Genomic DNA, 27,307 nt, shown 5'->3' on the forward strand with positions numbered 1-27,307 from the left:
TATTCTGTACAGGAAACAGCAGGGACCTTAAACCTTAGATTTTTTTTTTTCATTTTGAAAAACAAAGATCCCAAATACACCTCTCAGCATTCTCCAGAAAGAGTTACACCAAACCTGCTGCAGTTCAAGCACCACATAAGACTCTGTTTTGTAGAAAAACATCATAGAAGTTTCAAGTCCTTAATCTGTCAAGAAGAACGGACTCTGATACTGACAGGTTGCTAAGTTACTAAGACCACATATATATTAAAAATGTTTATACAACATTTTCCTTTTGATTGAGTAGTAGTTCTTGCTTTGACAAGGAAAAAACAATCAATCAGACAAGTTGTTGAAACAGAGGCCAAAGATTTTATACAAGGAATGTCATGGCTGCTTTCTCTTTGTGCATTAACATGGTAGTAAAGCTACATGCATTAACAGCACACAGGGCACAGCCTACAAACCAAGAACACATTGTTCACCCATTAAAAAAATAAAGAATACTTTGAAGCACAGAATTATGCTAGATGTACAGAACGTCTTTTAAGAGAGGATTTCTACCTACTCATGCCCTTACTTGGAGAACAGGAAGTTTATGGCAGACTTTTGCTTACAAAAACATAAGACAGTCCGCAGTAAACTTGGCCAGTACCGAAGGTGTCCTGGAACATCTTCTAAGTCTACTTCCTTGTGTAGGCTGGATGTAGTTGTGAAGGGACAAACACTTTGTGAGCACGGTCTTTCAGAGACAAAGTGAGGACCGCTTGTTGCAAGGAAAGTCAGTACACTTGTTCAGAAGATAAAGTTCTTTATAGCAGTTAATTTAATAATACAGTCTTAAAACAGGGTGTTGGGCATCTCATCACACAAGAGCACATTTAATAAGCTGGGGAAAAAATACCACAGTTGCAGGACACTGCATTAAACTCCAGCCATTCCAAGAGGAGGCAACTCTCATGTGGTAAAAGAATTTTTGTCTGTGTAAGCCAAGAAGGGAGAATTTTAGGCAGTTTAATCCACAATGGTCTCATACTTCTTATAAGTGGAACCACAAATCCACAGTACATGACAGTATAAGTTAGGTTAAGTGGTGCTTTTCATAATAAAATCAGTGAATTCATTCAGTCCTTTCATAAAAAGATGAAGTCCAATGAGTGCCAGTTGCTAGGAGCAAAGAAGAAAGGTGCCCATTTTCCAGGCTGATTTGTAAGTTCATGTTATTAGAAGAAAGTAAGTCAAATCTGTGCAGTTTGTATGCAACCATATCTGAGAACACAGAGGCTTCAGAAACTACAGGATCACTTAAAAAGTGGGGGAAAAGGAAAGTCATCACAACCCAAACAACTCAAACTTTGTATCTCAGAATTGCCTACAAAACTTGCTCTCTTCTTCTGCTCTGGACAAAACTTTTAACTGCAATGAACTTGCAGAGAAACTTTAAGAAAACCTGAGTACATGAAAGCATTGTCAGGGAGAGAAAAACCCTGCTACCTTTTGATCTGGTATTGAAGTTGAAATGGCAAGATCAGAACACTTTGCCTCCTGCCATAAGATTTGCTTTACCTTTCAGAGCTCTACCGGTCTCTGCCAGGGAGTCTGCGTTAACTTGGTACCTCTTGCACTGCAAGACCATTGCTCATATCACAGTTCAAGCAAACTTGTTAATAAATCTGGGTTTAATCTTCCATGGCCAGAAGGGCAACACCTCTAGATGCAGAGCTGGTTGAACTACCAGGTGTAGTTCATATAGCAACACTGGAGATTCCTGGCAGCACAGAGTCCAAACCTTCCTCACAGGACATTACGATCAGCAAGACATTCCAAAAGAAGAATTAGAAGGCCATAATTCTGATCCATTACAGTAAGGAACACCACCATCCATCATTTGAACTAGGAATACTCAAAGCTTCATTTTCAACCATATTCTTAATATACTAAATTATACATAATTGATATATATATATATAGTGGGGTTTTTTTAAAATTGGAATAAAATACACTGGATTTTAGGTTGCTCATTTACAAGGGAGCTCCCTCCCTTTTTCAGTTAATTTGAAATTAAAACCTAGAGGCTGAATGTAAGCTCATTCCCAGTGTTCCAAGATGGATATAACACGAGAGGAGGCCAGAAACTGGAAACATGCACTCTGGCTGCAACAGAGGTTAAAGGTGAAAGGGAGACCAGATATTTTCATTTGTAACCCTGAGAACATAAGGAATTGCAAAGATCTGGAGAGCAGCCTGGGGTTAAAGGTCACCAGGCTTTTTATTGCAGTTAAAGCAAACTCGGACGGGGTGATCCCATCCGCGAGAGGGAACCGCCCTGCGGTCGTGTGAGCACTCATCACAGAATCCCTGGCCACAGGCCCGGCAGTGGTGCTTGGAGAGTTTGATACTGAATTCCTTCCGGCAATTGTGGCAGTGCAGGATTTCATGATCTGGTACCCAGTATGCAGGTCGGGCAGCATCTTTTACCAGACCTAGGGAGGAAGTGAAGTGAGGGATGAGAAAGAGGGAGAACAAAATAATCCATGAACATGAGCATATCAAGAATGTACTCCAGTGGAGGCACTCACACACTGCAAGTCATCACTGCCATTAAGGGGGACATGACCTACTGACAGAATCCTTCAATGCAATGAGCAGCCCTTCAGAGTATTCTGCCATTCTCCCACATTCTGCCTCTCTTCAAAGAGTAAACTGTGTCTCTTTTAATACTAGCATCTTGCCTTACTCAGACTCTTCCAGAGGTTAAGACACTTGCTTTTCCCTACCTTCCGTTTCAGCTGTGGCCAAAAAAACTGCGAAGTCACCAAACCAAATATTCAGAAATGCATGTAGTGTAGTGTTTGAACTGAGAAAGGGATTTATTCTGCCCTTCATTGAGTCAGAGAGCAAGTACCCACACAGGTGAAGGCCGGACATGCTGTAGGCAAAGCAGCTGAACAATGATCTGTGCAATGTGTAGGAAGTCAGGTGCAACAACAGAAGATTCAAATGTGAAATGTTTGCTGACATACCTAAACTACCACCCAACACAAGAAAGAGCAGTAGAGGTTTCCTGCACTAAGCTCACCATGAAAGATCAGACTACTAATTACTTCCTCATCCTTACCAACCTGGACAGCTTCAAATTCTCACCCTCCCCTCAGAAGTAAGTACCAAGAAGTATCAGCAGTATCCATGATCACACTTAAAAGGCACTCAGCATCTCTGAAAGAAAACCAAACCTGATAAAATGCTTCCTAATTGGCCAATCTTTAAGGAACTTCAAATGGCAGGTCACTGCAGTGAATCCATCAGGGGAGCATGAATTACTCACAGCTTGGTGCACAGTTTTGCATAATAGGGTGAAAAGAGAAAGTGTGATCTGCAGAAACAACATGCTGAAAACCAAGAGTAAACATCAAGCAGAAGAGGTCCAGAGGGCTGCAGAACTCTCAACCAACAGTGGTATCATAGCAGAGGTGCCAGCCTGTCACACAAACTCTTTAAGTTTAATAACAAGTTTTGCCCTTGGAAAACAAAAACACCTTTAGAAAAAAAAAAGCCCCATCAGAACAGAAGAGAACTCACCTAAAGGAATGTCCATGGCTGTCACCACCGCTCCAAGCGTGTTTTGCACAGCTTCCCCCACCTTCCTGGCAATAAGTGTACCCCCTTCCTCATCTGAAGGCAGTTCAGCCACATCTGCATGACACAAGAGTGAAGCGCTCAACAACTAAGTCCACCACTCTTTTGGCCAAGTTTCAGTTAATTTACATTAACAAAACCAGCAGCAAACCCAAAAGGCAGGTTGTAATCCCTCCTCAGCCTTTATGTTCCCCATCCACAATCTTGGATTGCAGAGTGTTCATTTTTGCAATAATGGACAAAATATACAGTCTGATGTAACATAAGCACCCCTGCTCTAATGTTAGCACCAGACCATTAGCAGTTGCTTGGAAAACAAAGTAAAGATACTAAAAGTAAAGTACTATCTTACTAAAAGTAAAGATACTAAAATTTCTAAAGAATTACAAAATAACTTTGTCAGCAGTTCAGGTGTCTGGTAGCATCATCTTTCTTCCAAAAGGCATTGAGCTCTTCAGCTTCTTAACCAAAAACTCTTTGGAAACCCAGTGTGAACAACACTGTCTACACCCACTGAAAATGGTTGTGATCCAGAAATTAGGGACAAAGACTTCGGGCTAGTGCTCAGGGATAGTTCTGTCATAATCTGTCACAACTCAAGATTACCTAACTGGAGGCCCCTGTTGTCATAGCAGTTGTCACACACGCGCACTGGTGCTGGTCCCCAGCCTCGCTCAGGCACCGGACGGGTCTTGGAAGAACAGCCATCACAGAAGCCCTCTCCACAGGCCCGGCAGTGATGCTTTGTGTCGTTATCTTTGAAAGGTGTGTTGCACTTCTTACAACTCTAATGAGAACAACACAGAAGGAAGAACTGTTAATTTGATCTTTCTGAGTAAAAAAAAAAGAGAGCAGAGACCCAGGATGGCACGTTTCAGACTGAAATTGTGAAAAATACAGTTAGACACAAGACTTGGGTGCTATCAGTCCCATAACTTTACCCCAGAGAAGTTATTTAGAACAGTAGGTGTATATTGTTCAAGCCAATATATTGCTATGATCCCTTTGTTCACAATCACAAATAAACACAGCCATATCCTGCAGGGCTCAATGATGGATATTTGACCTTTGTGTGGGGTAAGAATTCAGAAGGCTGTCTTCACTGAAGAAGAATCAGCTTCCAGCAAGACACAGGGAATCCTTTCCCAGTTGAACTGTTTGGGTCAACTTTTTGCATCTGGTATGAAACCAGAGTTTAATCTATAAAAATAGTACTATCAACTGCAGTGGCCAGATTTAAGATGTTGATTATTTGCTTTGAAGAACAAGTTCATGCAAGCCACAATTTTCTGTAATGTTGCTGGGATAGTAGCTCACAAAGAGCAGGGAGAAACCATCTCTTTATCAGGGTTGGGCCAAGTCTGTTCATAATTTCTCTGGCTAAGTCAAGAAAGGGAAGGGGAGAGAGCACTTCAGTTTTTATAAAAGTTGTAGGAGTAGGGATTGCAGCAGTAAAACAAAGAAACATTTAGAATCTGCAAAGTACTTTATTACTTAAAGAGTAAGGAAAAGGGGTTTTACTAGGCAAAGCCTTTCTCTCCAGCAGCTGCTATTTACCAGAATCTGGGAGTTGGGTCTCCAGTAAGCTGGGGCAATCTGGTCTGTCAACCAGGAGGTCACAGCTTTTGTGGGTCCCAGGCTAAGTTCAGATACTGACTGAGCCATGAAATTCATGCCATCCAACAAACGCTGGGCTGCATTGTTGTTGTCTTTCAGAAATCCATCAGTCTGGAATGAAACAGATATTGATTTGAGAATAAAAACAGGGAAACCTTTTTTATTAGATTCAGATGGCTCTGCAACCCATTAGTCCTGATACACTGGAGGGCAAGCAGGAGTAAAAGATTCAGCAGCCCTGCTTTGAAAGACAGAAGTAGGTTTGCAACTTAGCCATTTCAAGATAGCCAAAAGATGTTTGAAAGCCCCTGCAAAGTCTCTTTTGAACAGCAGAGACCAGCTTAATGAAAGGCAATCTATTTTCTCCATCAACATCCAGAAGAACCAAGTTAGCATGTGCATGGCTGCACACGTACACAAAGACTATCCAGCAAGCAGACTTACCCCAGGCCAGACATGCTCAATTTCTGTCCTCACTACAGTGTTCACAGGGTCTTGGTTGCCAAACCAGTACTGCCGGCTGCGATACACCACCCCGCAGTTGGGGCACTCGATCACGTACCTGCACAGGAGGAGGACAGGTCACCTCTCTGGCAAGTCCTGTGCACCAGGCAGCACAGAGAGCTCCCAGCTGCAGTACTCACCCTGACCAGGCATACTTGGCAAGGCCCAGCCATGGGGAATCCGTGGAAGCAGAGGTTTTTGGCACCACGCTGACCTCCATTCCTCGTTCATAACAGGCCTACAACATAAAGGCTCAATTAAAACTACATCACTGGCAATCCAAATCTACATCTGGCTGCTGTTTGGCCACATAAGGCATATAATTAGCATACAGAGGTCTAGAGCAAAGGAGCACTCATCAGAACTCATTTAAAAACAAAGGAAAAACCCACTATCAATAATAACATCAGGAAAGTATTTCTACATCAATAATGACCATGATAGTAGCCAAAAATTTTCCTGTATCCTGCACAGATCCTTCAGAAAAATTGGCTAATACCAAGCACTGGGCATAAGCAAATAAGACTAACTATGTCAAATATTTAAAAGGTCAATATCACCCAGGTTAAGAGCAGCCAACTTCAAAATTTCGCTAGAAAATGACACATAGCACACAGAGCTGATGAGCTCTCCAAGCAAACATACAAGTCAAATAAGGATCAATTTTTCTTGTCAAGGCTAGGACCACCTCTGACATTAAAAATAAAAAAAGGAAGAAAACAGGCACATGCCTGTGATATTCCTCATTTACTTGGTCATCCTTTCTTTTTTCATTCTTCAGACCTTGTCCTTGTATCTCACCTTGCAAGTGTAGACTCTGTTATCATACTGGTGAGAATATCTGCATCGAGTTTTAGATTCATGAGGGACTCCTTCCTTTGCATGGTTCATGCTCTTCTTACAGCCACACCTGAGATGTAAGAGCAACCCATGAGCTGTTGTTCTTAGACACAGGATAGATGTCACCAAGATTTCATTTTTACTGCTATCTTGCATTTTATAGATGTTGTGCCCTCAAATCATCTTCACAACTGTACATACAGCAATGACATAATTTATTATTGAAAGGCAGGCTCTTCAGAAGGAGGTGTAGCAACTGTTTCCCATAAAAAGCAGCATCACACAACAATTCACTGCAGAAAATGCTCAGCATCAGAAAAGAAGCATAACCAGCCACAACATCATGTTGCTATACAGCTCCCAGACTCAGAGCACCGACTGCCATCTACTGCCCTTCCAGGCTCAATCCTGGGGCTCTTTCCAGAGAGCTATAAGCCAAGATCTAATCAAATATGGAGCTCCACTTAGACCTAGTCACTGAATACAGCCCCACTCCAGGATCTACGCTTTAGGATTGTTCATACTGTTTGGGCAATAAAAATGTCAGGAAAAAAACATCATAAGAAATTTCAGGGGATTTATTTAGACACTCCTTTCTTCCTGCCCAGCTTGCATTTGGGAAAAGATATGAGCAGCACAGGTTTGTAGTCATACACAAAAATAGGTGGGCAAAAACCATACATCCAGCTGGGATGCGGCAATAGTGGCTGTCCAGTTCACATAAGAGTGAATTTCAAGCTAATTTTGCCTGTTAAGTACTAGCTGAGGGCAGATGATGTCAGGTGTCAAGATGTCACAGAAACTTTACATTCTGTGGCTGCAGGTTGGGGGCAGCACTATGCTTTAAGAGGATGAAGAAGCATTTCTCATATACTTACCCACAGCTGAGGCACACAGAGGAGCATGTGAAATATTCATCTGGAAAGAAAGAGCTGTGAGCCATCTGATCATCAGGGATCTCCCCACTGAACCGGTCACTTAGAGCCTGTCAAACAAAAAAGGAATGAACTGGAAAGAGATTAAGGGCAATGGAGAGCTTTTGCAAGAAAAAGCATGGATTTCTCTACTGGAAGGGGAGGCAGAGAGAGTACGCAGCTAACAAATGTGTCTTACTTGCCTGGAAAACAAAACAAGGATTGGAAACAAACCAAGAATGCAATCTTGCACTTGTATGGAAGTGACTTGAATACTTGTAAGATAGTCTTTTTCTCAGCTCGCCTCTCCTCCTGTTCCTAATTTGAATTTTGTAGTAGAAATAGGTGGTAGAAAATTGCATCCACCTCTGTGCATCCAATCCACGCTCAAAATAGCAGGGTTCTTGCTAAATGGGCTTTGCATTCTGAAAACCTCTGAGAAGAAACTCACAGAATCATTTCTCATAGCTCAGGAGAACACATTTCTTGCCTCTTGGCTCAGACAGCGCTGCCCTGAGCTTTCCTGCAGCCACCCAAACAACTGCTCTTTTCTGGTGAAATGGCAAAACTGAGACAAAGAGATTTGTACCCTTTCCTAGGAACATCCATTCTCAGATTAAATCAGTCCTTAGTCTTGGCACACTTAACTTTTTCGGTTCTTTCAGGTGTTATGTTTAGCGGGGGAAAAAAGCACTGGAACAAAGCAAATGGTTACAGTTCATCTTGATGGAGATCTCTGAAGGCATGAGATCTAGCTGAAACTCTTCCTACAGCTGAGGTTTATATGGTGGCTGCCTGCCTCTCTCTTCCACCTCCTCCCCTCACAGGGTGGAGGTAGGTGGAGTGGGTGTATCTTTGCTGTCTAACAAGGGTTGATTGCACATACACACAGAATTGTGTGTGTACCTCTCTCACCACAGCTTCTCTCAAATAAGTATGTTATTTAAACATTTTATTTCACATAATTTCAAGGAAATTTGCTTTACATTCTCTTTTATGCTTGACTGATACTGATACTTTTGAGTGAACTCAAAAGGTAGAGGAAGTGGAGAGAAATCTCTAGAAAGCCTTGTGTCCTCAGCAAGTGAAGCAAAAGAAGTTAATTTGTAGTCAGTAGTGACTTGAACACAGCAAACACTTTACTGGTCATTAATTTAAGTATATCTGAAATCAGGCTACTTGATTAATGCAATAATGTCCTAGAAGTTAAACTAAAATTAATGATTCCAACCGTTTTTCCCCTTGTTGCCTGTCTGCTCCCAAATGCAAAGAACTGAGTACATGCCACCCTGACACTTCCCTCTGCTTCAGCTACCACTAACACAGAGCAGCCACAATTATCTGCTCCAACAGCTGTGACTAACACCAGAAAACACTGCTAACACTACCTCCTTCTGCAGATATGCCCTGGCTCTGCCTGCCCCTCCCCAATTACAACTATGCTCTTCAGGCCAAAGAAAATATGATGTTAATCAGGCAGTGGTATGTGGAAACTTGTAGGAAAGACTACAAATTTAAAGACCCAAAAATCCCTCTGACATCCTAGCAAAGTAAACCATCTAATAAAATCACTTGCTCTAAAGTAATACATCATTTGGCTTGATCCCATCCTGTTCCCTAGCTACCAGCACAACTCCTTTTTGCCTTCTAGACCTTGGGTTATACTACTCAGCACTAGGTTTTGCCAGCTATTAACTCTCCCCAAGTCTCTGGCATTTCCTACTCTTGTGCTGAGGCCAACTTCAGGAATTTTATAAAAAAACCCTTTGACGATCTCTCTTTGTCAATCACTGTCATTAAGTGCTTGTCACTCATAGCATCAGTTACTTTTTTCTTCCCAGCTCCCATTTATGATCTTGCTCAGTTTGGCTCTTTAATTTTTCTTCCATGGTCTTTACTGAAGTGTTTGTTTTTGAAGTAAAAAAAAAAACCCAAAACTACTCAGCCTCCCTGGCTGAGGGAGAATTATTATTCTCATGGAAGACTTGCATGCAAGTCTGCATCACTGTTTCAGGCACTGTGCCTTTCTGAGGCACAGCTGAGTTAACAGCAACAGTGGTACAAATAAACACTGTGACAAACTCTTCTTCACTTACTTTTAGTGCTTTGTAGATAACCCCAGGCTGTCTAGGTGACCGAGTAGTATTGTTCTCCAGCTGCTGCTCCACAGCTCGCCTAAGCCCAGAGAAATCTGTTGGAGGATTGTATGTTCTTGTTCCCTTGTAGTGAATTGAGCTGAAAGCCTCAGGAAAACAGCTTAGCTTCCGAAACCGATCCTGAATGAGCTTCTCAGGAACCTCAGAAGGATGATCTATATATAAGAGTATCAGCAAGTTCATATACAATTGATTGCTTAAAACAATACTTCAATTGCATAGTACTTTCATATGCAATATAGACCTAGTTTTCTTAATTAAATCTTCCAATACATCTGGAATGCAGTTATCATTATATTTTAAAACAAGGAAAAGAAACTTTCCAAAAGCAGTCTCTGTTTTGTGATATACAGCTTTAAATTCTAAGACCGAGTTTCTCAGGAAAAACCAGACACATCTAGACTTTGAAACACAGATATCCAGATTAAGGAGCAAGTTAGGACATAATACAAGGAAACACAATGTCAGCACATTTGTTAGTTCTTCTCACCAGACCATAACTTGGTATAGCTATTCCTAGCACCTGATAAGTGGAGGACATGAACCTTACATGGGCTGCCTGTTCTCCATGCCAATCCTGTAGCAAGAAAGACCAAGCCTTTATCAACAACTTGTACATGGCAAAGCACTTCAGAATGGGCCACATCAGGTCAGACTCCACAGAGCCAAACACATTCTCCTCCTTGCTTCCAAGTATCTGCTGTACATTTCAGAATAAGGCAGGCCCCATCTTCCCTGTCCTAAAACTACACAAACACACTTCAATTATCCATTGAGACAGATGCTTACAGCTTTCTGCATATCCATATATGCCAAGAGGCTTCTTTCCTATTCCTACTGTGATCAGAAGAGACCATAAAAAAATATCTTTTTTGTGACCCTGACTTTGCATACAGGTGCAAAGTGTCCTCGTGGGTCACTAAAGGCTGAACTGATTAAACAGAAAATGTCAACAACTTCAAGAAAGGCTGAGTTGCTAATCAGCAAATTGGTACATAAGGAAAGGATCTGCCTTATAGGTAAGTTAAAAGTTATTAAGAAGTTAGTCCAATAATAATCAGAAAGAATGTCAAGTTCTTCTACTAGTTTAGAACCTCACTGTTTAGAAAAGCCAAAATGAGAATGTGGGTCAGCCAGGACTGTTGAGGTGTTAATTACACAAGAGATGGCTTCTAGATATTCACAAACAGCAGGACTGAGCCTCAGCCACTGCTGCCCATGGGATAGACTCATGTCAGAGAAATTCATGGAGAACTGTCTCCCATGGGAGGGATCCCTCATGCAGCAGGGGAAGGACTCCTCTCCCTGAGCAGCAGCAGGAGCAATGTGTGATGAATTGGCCATAATTCCATTCCCTGTCTTCTTGCATGGCTGGCAGGGGAGGAGGTAGAGCTGGGAAGGAGGGTGGGATGAGGGAAAGCTGGTTTTAAGATTTATTTTACTTCTCATTACCCTACTCTGATTTTGTCAGTAATAAATTCGATTAATATCCCCAAGTCAAGTCAGTTTTCCCCATGATGGTATTTGATGAGTGATCTCTCCCAGACCTTATCTCAACTGATTAACTTTTCATTATATTTTCTCTCTCCTGTCCAGTTATGGAGGGCAGTGACAGAGAAGCTTCAGTGGGTGCCTGGCATCCAGCCTGGGTCAACTCACCACATTAGTTTTCCCCTTCATCTGTCGTATCACCCACACTTATGAACTTGTATGATGACCCCTCCTGTGGCTGGCAGAACTCATTACTATTCAGTGCTGATGTTCAGCTGGCTAAGAGGATTATTCTAGCTGATTTGGAAGAGGGAATGCTCTTCTAGTTCCACAGCCTGGTTCCCAGACCAAAACCAGTGAGAGCAAAACCCAAATCACATTTCTACATGGCAGTAAAGAGTGCTGAATATTCAGTGCAACCTGATCGTTTACAGACAGTATTCAGCACGTTGTAATTGGAATTGCCTACTCACCAGAGCCCAGTAGCTTGGTGTACACAGTCTCATGAAAGATGATGACACCTGGACCCAAAGTTGACAGAGGAACATCTAGGCCACAGCGGGCTGTGGTAGCTTTTAGCTCCTTGGTGAAGTGTTTTAAATAAGCCTCCGAGGCATCACCCAGGAATTTGAAGAGGTCATTGTGGAGCCTGTCAGCACGAGTACGGTAGATGACAAGGTCAGAGATGGCCAGGACCTTCAGCAGCAGCCGTGTTCTCTGGCTCAGGTTGACAGTGGCCCCCAGCAGGCCCTCTGTATCAATGACCACCACTCTGCGGACAGGGTCATAGGCTGCCCAGACGCCAACTGTGCAAGACTCCTGTGCAGGAGACGTCTTGAACACCTCCCGGCCATAGAAGAAAGTGTGGTTAAGGGTGTGAGACTTGCCATCCCCTGTGTTCCCAAAGATGGACACCACCTTTAGGTGCTGGTCAGGACTGCAGTCCAGTTTCTTAATAAAGTCTTCCTCATTCCTTACCTTCCAAAACAAAAAGAGAAAAATATTATAACTATGTAATTGGAATAGACAATACTGAAAACACAGCTGGTGTCAGAATTCATAAGATTAAAGAGAGTGATTACCTCCTCTTCAGATTTCATCATAAGTTTCTGAAGCACCAAGAAGTACAAAGCAAAATACTAAAATGCAGTTTTGTAAACTGTACACATTGATGGGATTTATGCTGTTTCATCATGTAGCTGTTTTGGAAGTGATGCCTCACTGCGATTATGTATGTTGTCAACTCTCTAGTACATCACCCCATTCTCAGAGACAGCCCTTTCAGACAAGGGAGCACAACACTACTTCCAAGTCTGTCAGAACAGCTACCTGGAGCATGGCAGACTTTCTCAGTAGCACTGGTCTCCTGGCAAGCATGCAAATGCAGGAGTGAAAGAGGGGATTGCTTTTACCACTTTAACTTGCCTCATCCACAGAGGCTGAGTACCTGTTTAGGTGCAAAAATCTCTAACATGCACTTGTGCTGCACCTGTCCACAGCCAGGGGTTCTCAGACACAGACTGTCCTACTCCCACTGCTCTGCAGCTGATCAATCCTTCAGCTGGAAAGTGAGAGTAGAGAAGAAGCAGCAAAACTGTACACTGCAGTCAGGTACTTGAAACAGGTCAAACTGGCTCTCACAGAAGTGCCACAACTACCTCAATGATCCCTTTCATAATCTACTGTATTGTACTTTAATTAAAAAATAAAACAAAAGAAAACACACATACAAAATCAAAAAGAAGTGCAGGTAACTTCCCTTTGGCTTTACATAGTTTAAGTGTCAAGGATCATGCTGTGTGGGCTAAAGAACAGGGCATTTTCTCTTCAGATACTGGAACAACAGGAGCAGATAAACAAGCGATGAAATGGGCTAGGGCTCTGTACAAGAGCCTGTCCTTATCTTGTTGTAGAATAGATCCTTGGCTTTCAGAGGTTTCATGCTTCATTCATTTGTTTAGCTCTTATTTTTTTGTCTTCCAACAGGTTTTGTCTATATATATTATATGACAGGGAAGAATATGACAAATGCACTTTTTGAGAAAGATTAAATTCACTTTCTTCATCTCAATTCCCTCTTCAAGGAATCCCCATCAACTGGAAAGAGCATGGCTTCCATCCCCTCTCACCTGCCACTTAACTTCTGGAAGCTCTTAGCGAGTACAGTTGGAAGATCTCACAGTCTATGAACCAGAGAGGCAATGAGGTAATAAATGGTTTCTTTGAACAAGCTTATTTGTACATCAGCAAATTAGTTTAAGGCTCAACCAGCCCCATTTGCTTTGGTCACACCTATCAACAGCATCCAGACTTTGAAGGAAAATAAAAATCAGCCAGTGCGCCAAAACCATAAAAAATAGCCAGTGTGCCAGACTGTGGTTGGGAACAGCATTCACAAAGAAAACCTGTGGGCTGTGGGCTTGCAGTAGCTTCTCACAGACAAACTGTTCAAGGCAGCCTCACAGTGTAGAAGAAAACAGGAAACAAGAGACATCAAAATGCTCTCAAGAGAGTCTTTCCTGGTATCTGTAGGGGAACATAAAGATACACTGAAATTACAGGTGCACAAGAAAGAGTCTGCTTTCTTGGTAGCTGTGATTGTTAGCTTATCATCAGGAAGATAGCTTAGATGATGGATGCAGTTTTGCTTAGTGTCTCTTAAGATGTCTCTGTGGAAGAAAGGAAGTTCTTGGTTCATGGAATAGCTCCTAAAAACATTCACGTATTTTACAATATAAAAATGTTACGTGTACATAAGCAAAAAGGAATATGATAATGTATTCTTCAAAAATGTTTTGGTTTTAAAACAAACTTCTCACCAAAAAGGTGACAGGTCCTTTTTGCCAGAGTCAATAGTTATGTACTCCCTGGACAACACAAAAAAATATCAGTTTTCTAACAACTGCTTAAGTATTGGCAGGATAGCTAATGGCTAAGATCTTTCAGCCAGCACTAGTTATTACTTTGGTAGCAGTTTGGGAGAGTTTGTTGAATGGGCTGAGTCAGTAATGTCCGGAGACACAAAGGACAGGAGGGACAGCAGGAATAAGGGTAACTCTGAGATATATTCCCACTGTTAAGAGACAGGAGTGAACTCAAAGTTACACTGAATATCAAATCACATACTCAAAGTTATGGCTTTCTAAGTTATCCCCTTCTAGGCTCTTTGCAGACCTCCTTTCAAGACAGAACTCAGGAGTGATTCGAACAAACAAGTTACCCAGGAGCACAAGAATGCACCAAAGTCTTGCTAGTCCAGTGCTTATGTGTCACAGGACTTGGTAATGAATGAGGAAGAACTTAAGACATTAAATTAGTAAATGTTTCCTAGCACACTTTACCAGTGCTCAGAAGTCAGATAACCAAGAACTTCTCGAGCAGTGGTTGCATTTAGATGCTCATGGTTGGTAGAGAACCAGTAGACTATCCTCCCTTTTAGAATCTAGTCATAATTTTGGATCCTGCAACATCCTTACAATAAATTCCATGTGGGAGGAGAAGTAACAAAACCAAAACCAAGCCAAAATGACCAAAAGAAGCCCTTCCCTTTGAAGTTGAATATGCTTGTACATCACTGGCTGCTCCTTGCTCTTGGGCACTAGTTGACTTAAACCAACGCTGAGTACAGGAATGATACTCTCAAAGAACCATCCACAACAACCCCCATATCAGTAGTCCAATTTACTTCCCTTGAGCAAGGTCATTTAAGACATTTGAAGTCAGAGTGGGTGTAGTGTCAAAGCAGTAATCCCCACTTCTTTGTTTTGCTTCTCATCTCTAAAACAAACTGGTATGGTACCACCTTGCATTGCACATGCAAAGGGCTCACATTTCCATAACTGTGTCCACTTCTATGTTGCCCAAGAACTCCACATCTCTGAGGTTCACAGCAGAGGGTAAATACAAAACCTTCCTTATGTTGCACACCAAAGTAAATTAAGGATGAAAACTTTATGTCTAAACCAAGACATGAGTCATATCTCTTCAGCTCCTTCTTGATTTTGCCATTTCTAGAACCTGAAACTCATTTATACTTTTGTTATAGCTCTTAAGAGATTCTCTTCTAAAAAGAACATTAAATCACAATTTCAATGTACATGGAAAATAAGAGAGAAATCTATAAAGCAGATTTCTTCCTTTAACTCCAGCCAGTAAGACTAACCTGAGAAGAATAAGCTCCATCACAGTAAAGTGCCGCCACCAAAACTCCCATCTCTGCAGGGCACCTCACAATCACTCCTGAAAAGGCAGGGCACAAACGCGGGGAAGCGTAACTGGCTTAACCCAGCAACTCAAGTGCAACAGGCTATTAAAAATGCAACTGGAAATTTCCTACTTTTGCCCCAGAAGAAATTTTTGTTGATATCCACAAGTGTCTCTTGTTATCAAGTGACAAAAAAGATGGTTCCCGCTGAGGAAGAGAAACTTTCTGCTATGAAACCCGTAACATCAACAGAGCTGTGAGACAGTCCCTAAACCACAGTAATTCAAATCCTGTTTCCTCAAAGATCTTAGGCTAATTCAGGTTGAAAGTGACCTCAGGAGCTCATTACTTCCTCTGATTTTCAGAGTCCTCCAAACAAGAGATTTTGACCATAAGCAGGTGCTCAAGAAGAATCAAAGCTGATTTTTAAGTCCAAGCATCTCTAGTTTTCTACCTTAGGTTGCCTCCTATACCTTTTCTTCTGTATGACTTTCCATGGAAAATATAATTTATGCCATTACTCAAGTCTTCCACAAATAACTTAAAATTCATAATTTAATAACTCCAATTTGATACCGAAATAAGTGCCTCTAAAAGACAAATTTCCTAAAAGCACGATGAAAAGGGACAACAGAGCAGAAAAGAAAGACTCCAATAACGTTACTGAGGAAAGTGCATGTCTCATGTGTACCCCCTGCCACCTCCAAGACACAGCAGTAAGAGGAGCAGTCATGCCCACACGTGCTAGGCAGTAAGCATGCTGGCTGGGCCATGACAGCACACATACTGCTTCTTACTCAAAAGGCAGAAAATGTGGACAAGCACTGGATAATGAGAAGACGTCCCAGCAATTAGACTTCATTAATTCTACTGGTCAAAGAGTTACTTTTTACTAAGTAAATGTTTTACAGTAGCCTGAGAAAGTTTCTGCAAAGGGCTGTGTCAACAGATTAGTTTAGAGAATGGTGTATGTCATACCAGTAGTTCCAATCTGAGTATTCAAGAGTAAGTTATTAATCGCTTATCACTTATTAATCACTGATCCAGTGAACACTTAAACACATTAATCACAACTGTCCTCAGTGATCTCCTAGCCTTCAGCCAAGCTGACAGTGGACATCAGTATTTTCAGCCCAAACTGAAGGACCCGACACCAGATGGAGAGAGGACAAAATAAACCAGGGGACAGACATGCTACAGGGATGTAAGGTTAGATTCTCACACTTAGATCTTATTCCCCATATGGGTGCAGGTCTGGCTCAAGCAGATGAAAGCATTTGTATTAGAGGTGTTTCCTAACCTGAAGGGTTTTTTCCTGTTTATTTGTCTTCACTGCAGTACCACCTATGGGTTCTGTTGAGAATTGTTACCAGCCACAGTACATATCCAAGGACAACGCTGTCCCTGAACTGAATATATTTTTCAGACCAAAATTATCCTGTTCCTTCCCACAGTGCTGGCATATGAATTCAGGTTCAATATCTTCATGGGTTTGTACGGAGCTTAAAGGCATGAGTTTCAACAGGACTTACAGGTCCCTGCAATGAAGGGCAAAGGCTGCCCATGTGTGAGGGCCATGTCCATTATAATAGAACTCTGAGAGAGGCAAAGACAGAAGAGTTAAGTCCTGCTTAACAACCCTACCCAAAGAGATCCTATTTTAAATGTTTTAAAGACAGTGGTGGAAAAAAATCAAGAAGATTGGAGGCAACCCAATTTGAATGGACTCCTCGCTAACCCAAGAGGCAATATTGACTGAAATATTGCTATTACCAGCTAAGTTAACCTAGTAGATGACAGCTAAGTTATATCAAACTTCTCAAAGCAGAAAAAAGACTACAAAATCCACTAAACTGTTTGCTTGCTGAAAAAGTACTTTCTCAAGGACTGAAGACTAATAAAGACTTTGAGGTGAATGCAACCCCTGCAAAAATAACACTAACATAATAGTATCATCTAACTCTAAAAGAGAACATGAAACAATGATGCAGAAATCATGGTTTTGTATACTAAATATCTTTCAAGTTCCTGTAGATGTTAATTTGGCCACAGAGCTACCAATTAGCACCCCAAAGTCACAGTTCTAGCAGCAGAGACCACGTCCATGTGAAGAGACTTGCCCGGGCAACATCAACTCAACAAGCAAGTTCATGCTGTCTTCCTAAATACTCCTAAGAGTAACTCAATGACCTGTGTGAACACTACTTACACCACTGTCCTTGTTAAGAGGGGCATTTACAAACTTACTTGTATAACAGTTGCATTCTTCCTAGAAAACAGTTAATCTGGTTATTTTCCCAATTTCAGGGTGTTCGAACCAGGCAGGCCAAAGGACTCAATCTTCTGCCTTTATGTGATCCTACAGCAAAGCATTAACAAGCCAGGTAAAAAGGCCAGAAGTGTGTACTGCAGTGACAGCTGCCTCCCAGTATCACTGCAGAAAAGAGAAAGTGAAAGCAATGGAAAGGACACAAAGGCTATAAGACAGCAAGCTGATTTTACTTTCTTGAAGTACCCCAAAGCACTCACATCCCATTCCTACTGGCAGCATCCAAAAGGATTAATGGGAAAAGTGCAAAGAGGGGTACAGCAGGGGAAACACTAAAATACCCCATTTTCCCCATCGAGACTTTTTACCTCAGAAACTGAACTAAGTTCAGGAACTTGTTGAATGAAAAGTGTGGGAAATTCCAGAGTGGCTTGCAGGCTCTCTCACCTAAGGCAGTGACAACTGACTCTTCCTTCCACATCAGCACTCATATAGCAGACAAAAGAGATGGGAAAGAAGCAAAGTATTTGACTTTAATTAAAGCCCAAGAGTACTGCATCATGAAGAAGGTACAAGACTGGTTCCAGGGAAAAGCACTATTTTTAAGTGGCTATGTTAAAATTAGCTAAGAGTTAGCCTGAGACTATCAAAGGAGCTGTGTTTGTTAAATGGATGGCTCTCTCTCCTACCGTCTAAAAATAGTCTTCCAAAAACTGGTATATGTCCAGTGGAAAAAGGAATACTCTTAACCAGCAATTGCTGAGTAGTTTCTCTACTACTTTATTCCAAAGACAGAAAAACAGTGCACTTAAATTTAGGTGAACGGATAACAGACTGAGATAGGAGTAATACTGATAAATTACAAAGTAATAAGAGAAAAATTCCTAGAGTGTAGGACAGTAAACTCCCCAAAATACTTTGGCAAGAAAACTTCTCTAAAGCACAAAGAGGAGGAAAACTCATCTATAGCACATCAACAGTATCAAGGGACAGAAATTACATATCCTGATCCAACAGATCTCACCAGTCTAAATAATTCAGATCCTTCAATATCTTTTCTTTCTCCTTTATATCCATGGCAAATATACCAGCTGTGACTCCTTATTTTATAGGATATGGACTAAATTTCCCAGAAATTTACAGCTGAATGTAAAAAGCACCAAAAAATACCCCATCAAAAACACATTCCCCCAACAGCAAATGAAGCAATAGTGTCACAGGAACTAGCACTATTTGCTAGACAAATGCAAGTCAGACTTAAGAGATCATGACCTTCTTTCATAAAAAAACATATACATTAGCTCCCATTAATGGGCAAAGAGTACTTGACAAGAAAAAGTATTCCTAGAGACGCCACTCTCTCTAAAGTCCTTAGACTTCATACAGGCTCAATTCAGTAGATAATAAGGAAAAATCACAGTACTTCCATCGGGTTTACAGCAGGAGTGAGAAAAGCAAAGCAGCTAGCAACCCTGCAGAGTCATCACTATGTATGTGTAACTTTTTAACAGGAGGGTACAGAGGAGGACACATGGACTATTATGCTGTTAGTGACAGGTTAATTGATGATTGTACAAAATGGTCTGCATTTAAATAAGGCCTATGGGCCCTTTTGCCTTATCTTAACTGACTGCAAAGCATTACATAGCTGCTGCTTATATTTGCTGAGGGGAAGCCCTTACTCCTTTAGGTGTCTAGACCTGCTAGAAGGAATAGAAAACCCCTCAAGGAATGGGGCTATATTTAGGAAGCTGAGATATCTACTGGCACAACAAAAAGACCCTGTAAACTGAAGAAAGGGAACTCATATGGGTATCTCAAGGGAGACATAGCAATAAATGTATGCTCTTCTTCCCTCATAAAATTACACAGCTGGGGAAATTATTTTTGTGACTAGATAGAGGAAATTTTTTCTTTTCTTCTAGACTCCTTAGTAAGTCAAACTACAAAGTCAGTATCTTTTTTTTTTTGTTTGCAATTCACAGAGTGGGTAACTTCTTGTGACAGAGCTAGTTTCTGGTCAAAGATGAGCAAACTCTAAGGCAGATTATTAATAACCAAGCATATCCTCTATCTTCTGGTGTCAATTAATGACTTTTTCTACTTCTATTAAGCATATGTGCTGAGTCCTCAATTAGGGCTTTGGACAAAGTGCTATCATAGAAGCCATTAGTGACAACCAAGTTCTGATCGTGTGGTAAGAGCTCCCAACATCTGTTCCCCAAGATAAAAATGTTGTTATGCATTGTTAAGCATTTAGCCCTGCCTCAAAAGCAGTAGAAAATAAGAGTTTATTGTACAACAGACGTATAACTCTGCTTTATGGTAAAGAGCTCTTTTGCAAGCGTCTTATATAAAGACAAAGCAAAAATGGAAACTGTTCCAGAATTGCATAAATACAAGTTCAAGCAACAAAGAGAGATGCAGGTGAGTGGAAGAGTTCATGGGACAGTAAGAGAGCCCCAGGATTTGAAACAAGTATCACAACCTGAGTCATGTTTTTATTGCTGTATTACACTCTGTTTTTCTTAATAGATACACAAATACCAGTTTAAAAAACCCAATTAATCGACTCTGACTTCTTATGGGAAGTGCCTCTTGTGTGCAAGGGGCAGCACTAGTGACAACACAATGATGCTTGTTTGAGAATCCAGGGAGTTAGAGATAAGAAAGGAAAGCTGACAGCTTGGCAGAGCAGATCAGGAGATTCAGTTGAGGGACATACACATATAATAAAAGAAGGCACATAGTTTGAGTCTAACAAGGCAAAGAGGAGATGTGGAAGACTTAAAGAGAGCAGCATAAGTGGGAGATGTAAAGACTGACATGACCAGAGCAATTGACTGAGGAAGTAATCCCCACAATATCATTCTCAGATGAGCCAGGAAGATAGACTATGTCAGGACCAATTAACAAACAGATGTAGCACTTATCAAGAACAATTTGATTGAAGCCTCAGCTTTAGATATGCAATAGATAAGGCCAAAAGTTTAACACTGTGTAAAGAGAAACTGCATAACTGAGCTTGAGAAAGACAGCCTAGAACGGGGTCTAAACTGCAGGTGATGCCAGTTTATAAGGCATCAATAAGTTTTGTTTTCTAATAGAAGTCAGTGAGGTCTTATGAGGAACAACAAGTCCTGGAAGAAGGAAGAAAAAGTTCATCATGTAGGTCAGGATGCCTGGGGACTAACTCACAAGAGTTGCAAAGCATTGTGCTGTGTGGTGAGATAGCTGGGGCTGGGCTCCATGAGGAACAACCTCCCTCCCTGTTCTTCCACAGACTTGTACAAACTTGGATTTAACCTTTAACAACATTTTTTTTCACATGAGATAGCCAGCCTCTTTTTGTGGTGCTCAGATACCGTGCTCTTATGATGAACATCACAGAGAAGCTTGTATTTCACAGATACAAACTTTAGCTACCATTAGTTTTCCAAAAACAAGCAGTGGTTTAAAATGAAACATTTTCTGTCTATATGGATTTGAATAAGCACAGGAAGTCCTCAGCTTTCTGAGCTTATGCTATGCCTGCAAAGCACAAAAAGCTTTGAGCAGGCCAGCACATCTGTGCAACATGGCACAGAGACAATTATGCAGACGTCAGAATTATCATAGCTGTATCTGTGTAGTGCTGAGCCCAAACTGAGAATTTCCACTTCTCCCCTGAACCAATTTGCTCAGGCACATCTCCTTATGGACTAATCCACATTGTTTCTGGATCTAGAACTAGATCAGTCATTTGCTTACACACTATAAATATTCTTCAGTTTTAGAGCTACCACCTCCAAGAAGCCAACAGGAGCAGCTAGATGAAACATAACCACTTGAGCTTAATAACTCCAGGTTCCAAAGGAAACTAAAAACCAAATCTTTTAGCCCTGTGTTCAAGTTAGATGTTTGTAAACAAATATACATGAGTGATTATCTCAATCCATCATCTGCTGCTCCAGCAGCGTTAAATAGTTCCATCTAATTTGGGAGGGCGGCGGTGGTATAAGGGTGATGGAGCTTTTGCCATCTGTAATCTTGTAGCTTTTAACATTGCTAAGGCAGAATCTACCACTGATAGCAAATCAGCAGTTTCCTCTCTTATTTCCCAACCAATGCAACAACTTTCAAGTTCCAAAGGTCACTAACAGTTAAAGACAGTGGTACTACATAACTCTGTTAAATTCTTATGCTGTCTGCTCAAGCTTAAAAAGCCACACACTCTCAAACTCTGAACCTCCATATTTCAAGCTACTAATATTTTGGCATTTTTGGACAAAAAAATTGGTTTAAATAAAGAACATTTTAATGATTTCTCCCCAAGTAATGACAAGCACAAAATAAGAGACTGATGATCACTTTCCTATAGCTAAATTAGTTTCTCCTCCTCTTATTCCCAAGAGTAAAAGACAACTACTTAGCTCTGAAGACATTTGCTGTGGCATCTGACAGGCCTTTCTAAACAAAGGTCCTTATGCTCAGTAGCAGAGTTATCACTATAATAGCAAGTACTCTTTAAATTCCAGCTGTCAGAAAATAATTTAATTGAAATCTCTCAAACTGCTTTGATACTGGCTGTGAGATGTCACACACGTATTCAGCTGTGAGGAAGAGAGGATGACTCCAGATGGAAGAGCTCTGATTCAACATCTTGATACTGAAATAGGATCATTTTTGGAGAGCTTTTGCAACCTAACCCTGTTCTCACCAAATTGCTATGATCTGATAAAGGACCACTGCTATCCCAATAAGGAAGTTGGCTTTATTGCCCATGACATTTAAATAGCAAATGCATTTGCTTGCGGGAGGCAGCCAAAGGTCTACCTCAATAAGGCTTACAGATTCATGAGTATAAATATAACTTAAACCAGTACAACCACACACAGACACTGTTTGTGAGCAGCTTTGCAGGACAGCCTTGTTCCAAGGCATTTCAGAGCTTGCTCTAGTGGCCAGAGGAGGATTATTGAAAAGTCTGTATCTTAAAGTAATAGTTGCATCTGTCACACATTACAAGGAAATAAGTGTGTGCTTAGGGCTTGGAGGCATACAAACTTGAGATTGCTACAGACCTGAAACTCAAGCACTCAGTTTACAGTCACTGCTGTCCGGCATACTGTGTGTTCTTTGCCAGTGTACCATAAGGACTGTCATCCTTTCCTCCCTTTCCCTTTCAAAAGCCATGACAGTTTAGCAATTGGTACACCTGAACTGACAAAAATATGACCCAAGTATCTAGCAACCACTCTATATTATTGTATAATTACTGTGTACATACATATATATGTATGTACACACACTTCTATAGTATAGAATAGATATGAGATACTTGAGTCAGGTTTCCTTGGGATGCCTGACAGGCACATCAGCTGTTACTATGATGGATACAAATAACTATCAAGAGTAAGAATATAATCACAATTCTTTTTAACAATGGTAGCATGAGTATGTTAAATTAGAGCAACCTGATACTGAATCTCCATTTTCTTTCAGTCGCTCCTGAATGAGGTTTAACATAGGGAATGCAAACTGAAAGTCAGAAAACAAAGTTAAATTTTTAGTTGTGTAATTAATCTGCTCTGTGGCTTTCATATATTTTGCCTTCTAAAATGATTCCCAAATATAAGGGCTAACAGGAGACTTCTATAACTGCGTATACTGAATGCTAGATTTTCTAAAATAGTGCCTCCTGGGAGGCTGCTCCAAGTCAACTAGTTCCTATCATTTTTATCAGCAGACCTACCCCAATGGCAACTTCCCCCTCTTTGAACAAAAGGTTAATATGTAATAATATTTGTGACAAGCAATATAGCTTAACCATGGTGTCTGTAGGACTTGTATGGAACACTTATTTCTATTTTGTTCTAAGGCTAAAAATCTGATGGATTTATTGGTGATAAATGGTAGCAATGGGCTGCAGTCTTGCATTATCACTACTTGGTACAGTGCCCTCTCCTAGTCATACAGCAGGAAATTGTCTGTCAACACTCCCATTTACAGGACACCTACTGAAATACAATGTATTCAATTTTGTTCAGGAACGATCAGCATCCTGCACAGACAGCTCTTATCTTAGTTGTGTGAGTCTCAGCACAGAGTCAATTCTTTCACCAGCTTTGCTTACCAAGCCTCTTAGAGGAGGCTCTTGCCACACATAGGGTTTTAATAAACTTGACCTTTTGAGGAACTCATGAGCAAGGCCATTCGCAGGCACTGTGTCTTTTTAGCCCAAGATGCTCAGTGGCACTCGTACTTTACCTGGCCATCATTCTATTACTATTGCCGCCAATTACACTTCAAGTATTAACCATACACCACAGCAGCCTGTTACACTAAGAAAGAAACTAAATCATCTTGCCTGTTCACAACAAACTACAACAGTTCTTACCTGAATCTCCTCAGTTTCATCCACCAAGAGGAAACTCACAACTTTCTCTGTCATCTTCTTTCTCTTGGTCTCCTCATCCATCCCCTCCTCCTCTTCCTGTTCTTGGGCTTTGCCAGCATGGTATACCGTGACAGGGTGCTTCCTTCTGTTCCCCCCTGCATGTGTTCTCTTCTGACACTCCACACAGAGGTTGATTTTGCACACCTGGCACCTGACTGCAGCTATCTGCCTCGAGCCCGTCATACTGGCATGCATTATGTTCCCATTGGCACCTTTGCAGGAGTCACAGTACGGGACATGGCCGGGTTTTATACGGGTCCGTTCATGGTTCCGCAACCTTTCTGGCTGATGCAGCTCTTCTTCACAACGCTGGCACTGTAGGCTCCTGCACTCATCACACTCAAAGATTGCTTCATCTGTCCCACTGCAAACATAGCTTTCCTGGCACAGCAGGGTCGTGTTCTGTCCTTTCTCCACAGTTTGCGTGTGGGCACTCATCTTCAGGTTTCTTTAAAGCAATGTTTTTCCCTCCTGTTTCTGTTCCAAACAATGATATGTGTAAAAGTCAGTTCCAAATTTACTATTTCCACAAAATAAAGAAACACAAGAGGAATGCTGTCTGTACTAAATTTTATATAATGAGTATATGGCTCTGTAAGATTCATACACTGACCTGCCTTGCAGGAAGAGTGATGTTAAGTGCTAATGAAGTTTTCTTTCTCCAAAATAAACTTAGACAAGGTGGCTGGTTTCATGTATTATTATAATACCCAAATGCTGGTAGATGTTCTTTCTCTACTTAGCTGTTTAACGTACTGTCAGTGACAAGAAAAAAACCCAGCCTGGTGTACTTCAAACAGATGCAGCAAGTATTTCCCTGAAGCTGAGAACGGAGAAGCTGGTGACACGGAGACAAAAAAGGCATCAGAAATGCACAAATGCATATAAACGTACACACACACAAAAGGACCTTGTCAAGACTAGAAAATTCTCCGCTTTCACGCCACAGCTAAGCTCCTCCTTCAGAGAGTTCACAGTATTTATTTGCTGGGAATTTCCTGATGTGCTTCGCCAGATAAACAAAAATCAGCTCTCTTTGTGCACTCCTTCTAGTAACACTAGAAGACGATCGTTTCCGCGGTCTTGCTGACAGACTACGGATTTTTTTCCCTCTCCCTCTGCACCCCAAGTTGCCAGAGCACAGCCCTGAGACCAGCGCCCGCCGAGGGCAGCCTGCGCACCCCGCCGCCGCCGCCTTTGTCTCGGCCGCTGCCTCCGGGCCGCCTCCCCTGCTCCCAGCCAGCGCGGAGCCCCTCTCGCTCCGGGTGACCCTCGGCGCCTCCTCTCCCGGCCAGTCCCGCGGCCCCGGGCGGGCGCTGGCCCGCGAGCGGCCGCACTTGCGGCTCGTCCGTCCGCGGGGGCTGCAGGCAGACCCCGCCACCCGCCTGCGGTTACGTAACGGCGGTGCCGGCCGGCGCCTCCCCCCGCGCCCAGACCTACCTGGGGCTGCGCCCGGCGCCGCGCGGCCGCCCGGGAAGGGGGAAGCCCCCGGGTTCCTCCCGCCGAGCAGCGGCAGCGGGCGGGAGCCGCGGTGGGACCGGGAACAAAGGCGGCGCGGCACGGGGCGCCGCGAGCCGGGCTATTGTTTACAAGCCGGCGGCCACCTTTCTTCCCCTTCCTCCCGCCGGCACCCGGTGACTAAGGACTCGGGTCCCGGCCGCGGCTTCCTCCTCCCCCCCGTCCCCTCTGCTCCCGGGGGGGATCTCCCGGTTCTCCTCCCCCAGGGGTCGACCATGCAGTCGGGGCGCCCGGGGGAACTGAGCAGGGCAGGGCCGGCCAGGACCCGCGCCCCCTCCGCCCGCTCCCCTCGTTGTCAGCCGGGATCAGCTGATCGCGGGGAACTTCGGGGTTATTTTCTCACCGCGGAGACGGGAAGGCGGCGAGCAGAGGCGGGGCGGCGCGGGCACGCCGGGAGCTGTAGTCCGGGGGCTGCACCGCCCCGGACTCGCCGCGCCGGCCGGGACGCGCGGTGGCCGTGGCCGTGGCGGGCAGGCGCGGTGCCGCGGCCCTTGCGGTGACGCGGAGGTTTTCTGCTCCCGTCTTTTCACTGTCTCACACCTGCCTGGGTTCCCCAGGGAGCTGCGCCGGAGGAGTGCAAACAGCCCCCAGCAGGTTTTAAAGGGATGAAATTCGTAGCGAAGGTCTTTCCTCCCGCCGCCTGGAGAACGACGAGGCGACTGCTCCCAGGCCTCCGCAGGCAAATGAACGGATCGCGGTGTCCACCTGAGAAGCGAGCACTTGGCGTCCAAATCTCACCTGCCACTCATGGGTTTAAATGAAGTCTCGACAAGGAGAGCCACTGGTCACTGTCATTGCAGTTTTTGGGGTTTCTTTCACTACTGTAGCTTCAGCCTATGGGTAAACAGCCATCATTTACATAGCTGAAAGAGACTGCAGATCCAAAATAGAGGCAGACACCTGCCAGGAGATGGCAGGTTCACTGTCACAAACCGGAGCCATGGGAATCGGAGCTGAGCGCCAAACAGAGATGGTCAAAGAAACCACTCGGAGAGGAAGGACCTTGGTCTGTAGTGGCTCCAACCCCATGTTGGCTCATGGGGCGCTACAGGAAAATAGCGAGTTACTTTGCATTGGCTGATTTAGATAATATGCAAAAATATTTTTGTTGTAGCATAGCCAGTGCACAGGCAATTTCTCTTCTAAAGTAACAAGAGTTTTCAGCTGGATGTTTGGATCAAATGCTAGTGGTTACTTCACCAGAGGAGGGACATGCACTGTTTTCCTTCAGTTGACATTGCATGTTGATAAGCACTAACAGCTACAAGGTGTCCCTGCTTCAGTTTTAAACAGTTTCAAAAGGGAGCTAAACTACAAAATTGGATATCCATGTAGAAGGCACTGATTGCAAGTTTACCTTTGAAGTATCATCATTTCACAAAACTGAGTCAACTGGCCCAATTACTGCAAAAATGAGGCATCAATGAATTTTCTAACACAAGGAGTGAATGAGGCCCTCTCAGAAGTAAAGTGCATTGCTGAAGTACTTCTGTTATACTTGATTGTACTATATATATATATATTTGTGTAGGCATATACATTATTTATTTCTTTCTTTCATGCAGCTTAGTGATGATGAATGACTGAAGACTGGCACAGTAACTCTCTTCCTTGTTCTCTTTCATGCTGTTACAATAATGTATTTTCACTCAGTATTTTGCATAAAAGATAATTTAAGAGATTAACAAAATAGACTGACATCTAGGTAAGAATAAAGCTTTGGTGAACCAAATGTCTTCA

At 42.5% G+C, this 27,307-nt stretch overlaps 1 protein-coding gene across 3 annotated transcripts; it reads right to left on the reverse strand.

Moving 5' to 3' along the window:
- ZFYVE1 (zinc finger FYVE-type containing 1) lies at positions 1-27,307 on the reverse strand. Of its 3 annotated transcripts, XM_064714033.1 has the most exons (13): positions 25,490-25,892; positions 24,663-24,887; positions 23,990-24,526; positions 11,611-12,115; positions 9,587-9,801; positions 7,455-7,561; positions 6,538-6,646; positions 5,877-5,974; positions 5,677-5,794; positions 5,173-5,343; positions 4,222-4,402; positions 3,559-3,672; positions 1-2,462 (listed from the first exon to the last, which is right to left on the reverse strand). In XM_064714033.1, exons 3-13 carry the CDS (start codon positions 24,485-24,487, stop codon positions 2,230-2,232), a joined length of 2,349 nt encoding a protein of 782 aa, XP_064570103.1. In that variant the 5' UTR covers positions 24,488-24,526; positions 24,663-24,887; positions 25,490-25,892; the 3' UTR covers positions 1-2,229. The 3 variants fall into 3 exon arrangements, with proteins under 3 accessions (XP_064570103.1, XP_064570104.1, XP_064570101.1); XM_064714034.1 differs by lacking the exons at positions 24,663-24,887; positions 25,490-25,892 and adding an exon at positions 25,911-27,307; XM_064714031.1 differs by lacking the exon at positions 24,663-24,887 and having other exon boundaries at positions 2-2,462.

The sequence above is a fragment of the Zonotrichia leucophrys genome, chromosome 5, assembly GCF_028769735.1.
Source record: "Zonotrichia leucophrys gambelii isolate GWCS_2022_RI chromosome 5, RI_Zleu_2.0, whole genome shotgun sequence".
NCBI lineage: Eukaryota > Metazoa > Chordata > Aves > Passeriformes > Passerellidae > Zonotrichia > Zonotrichia leucophrys.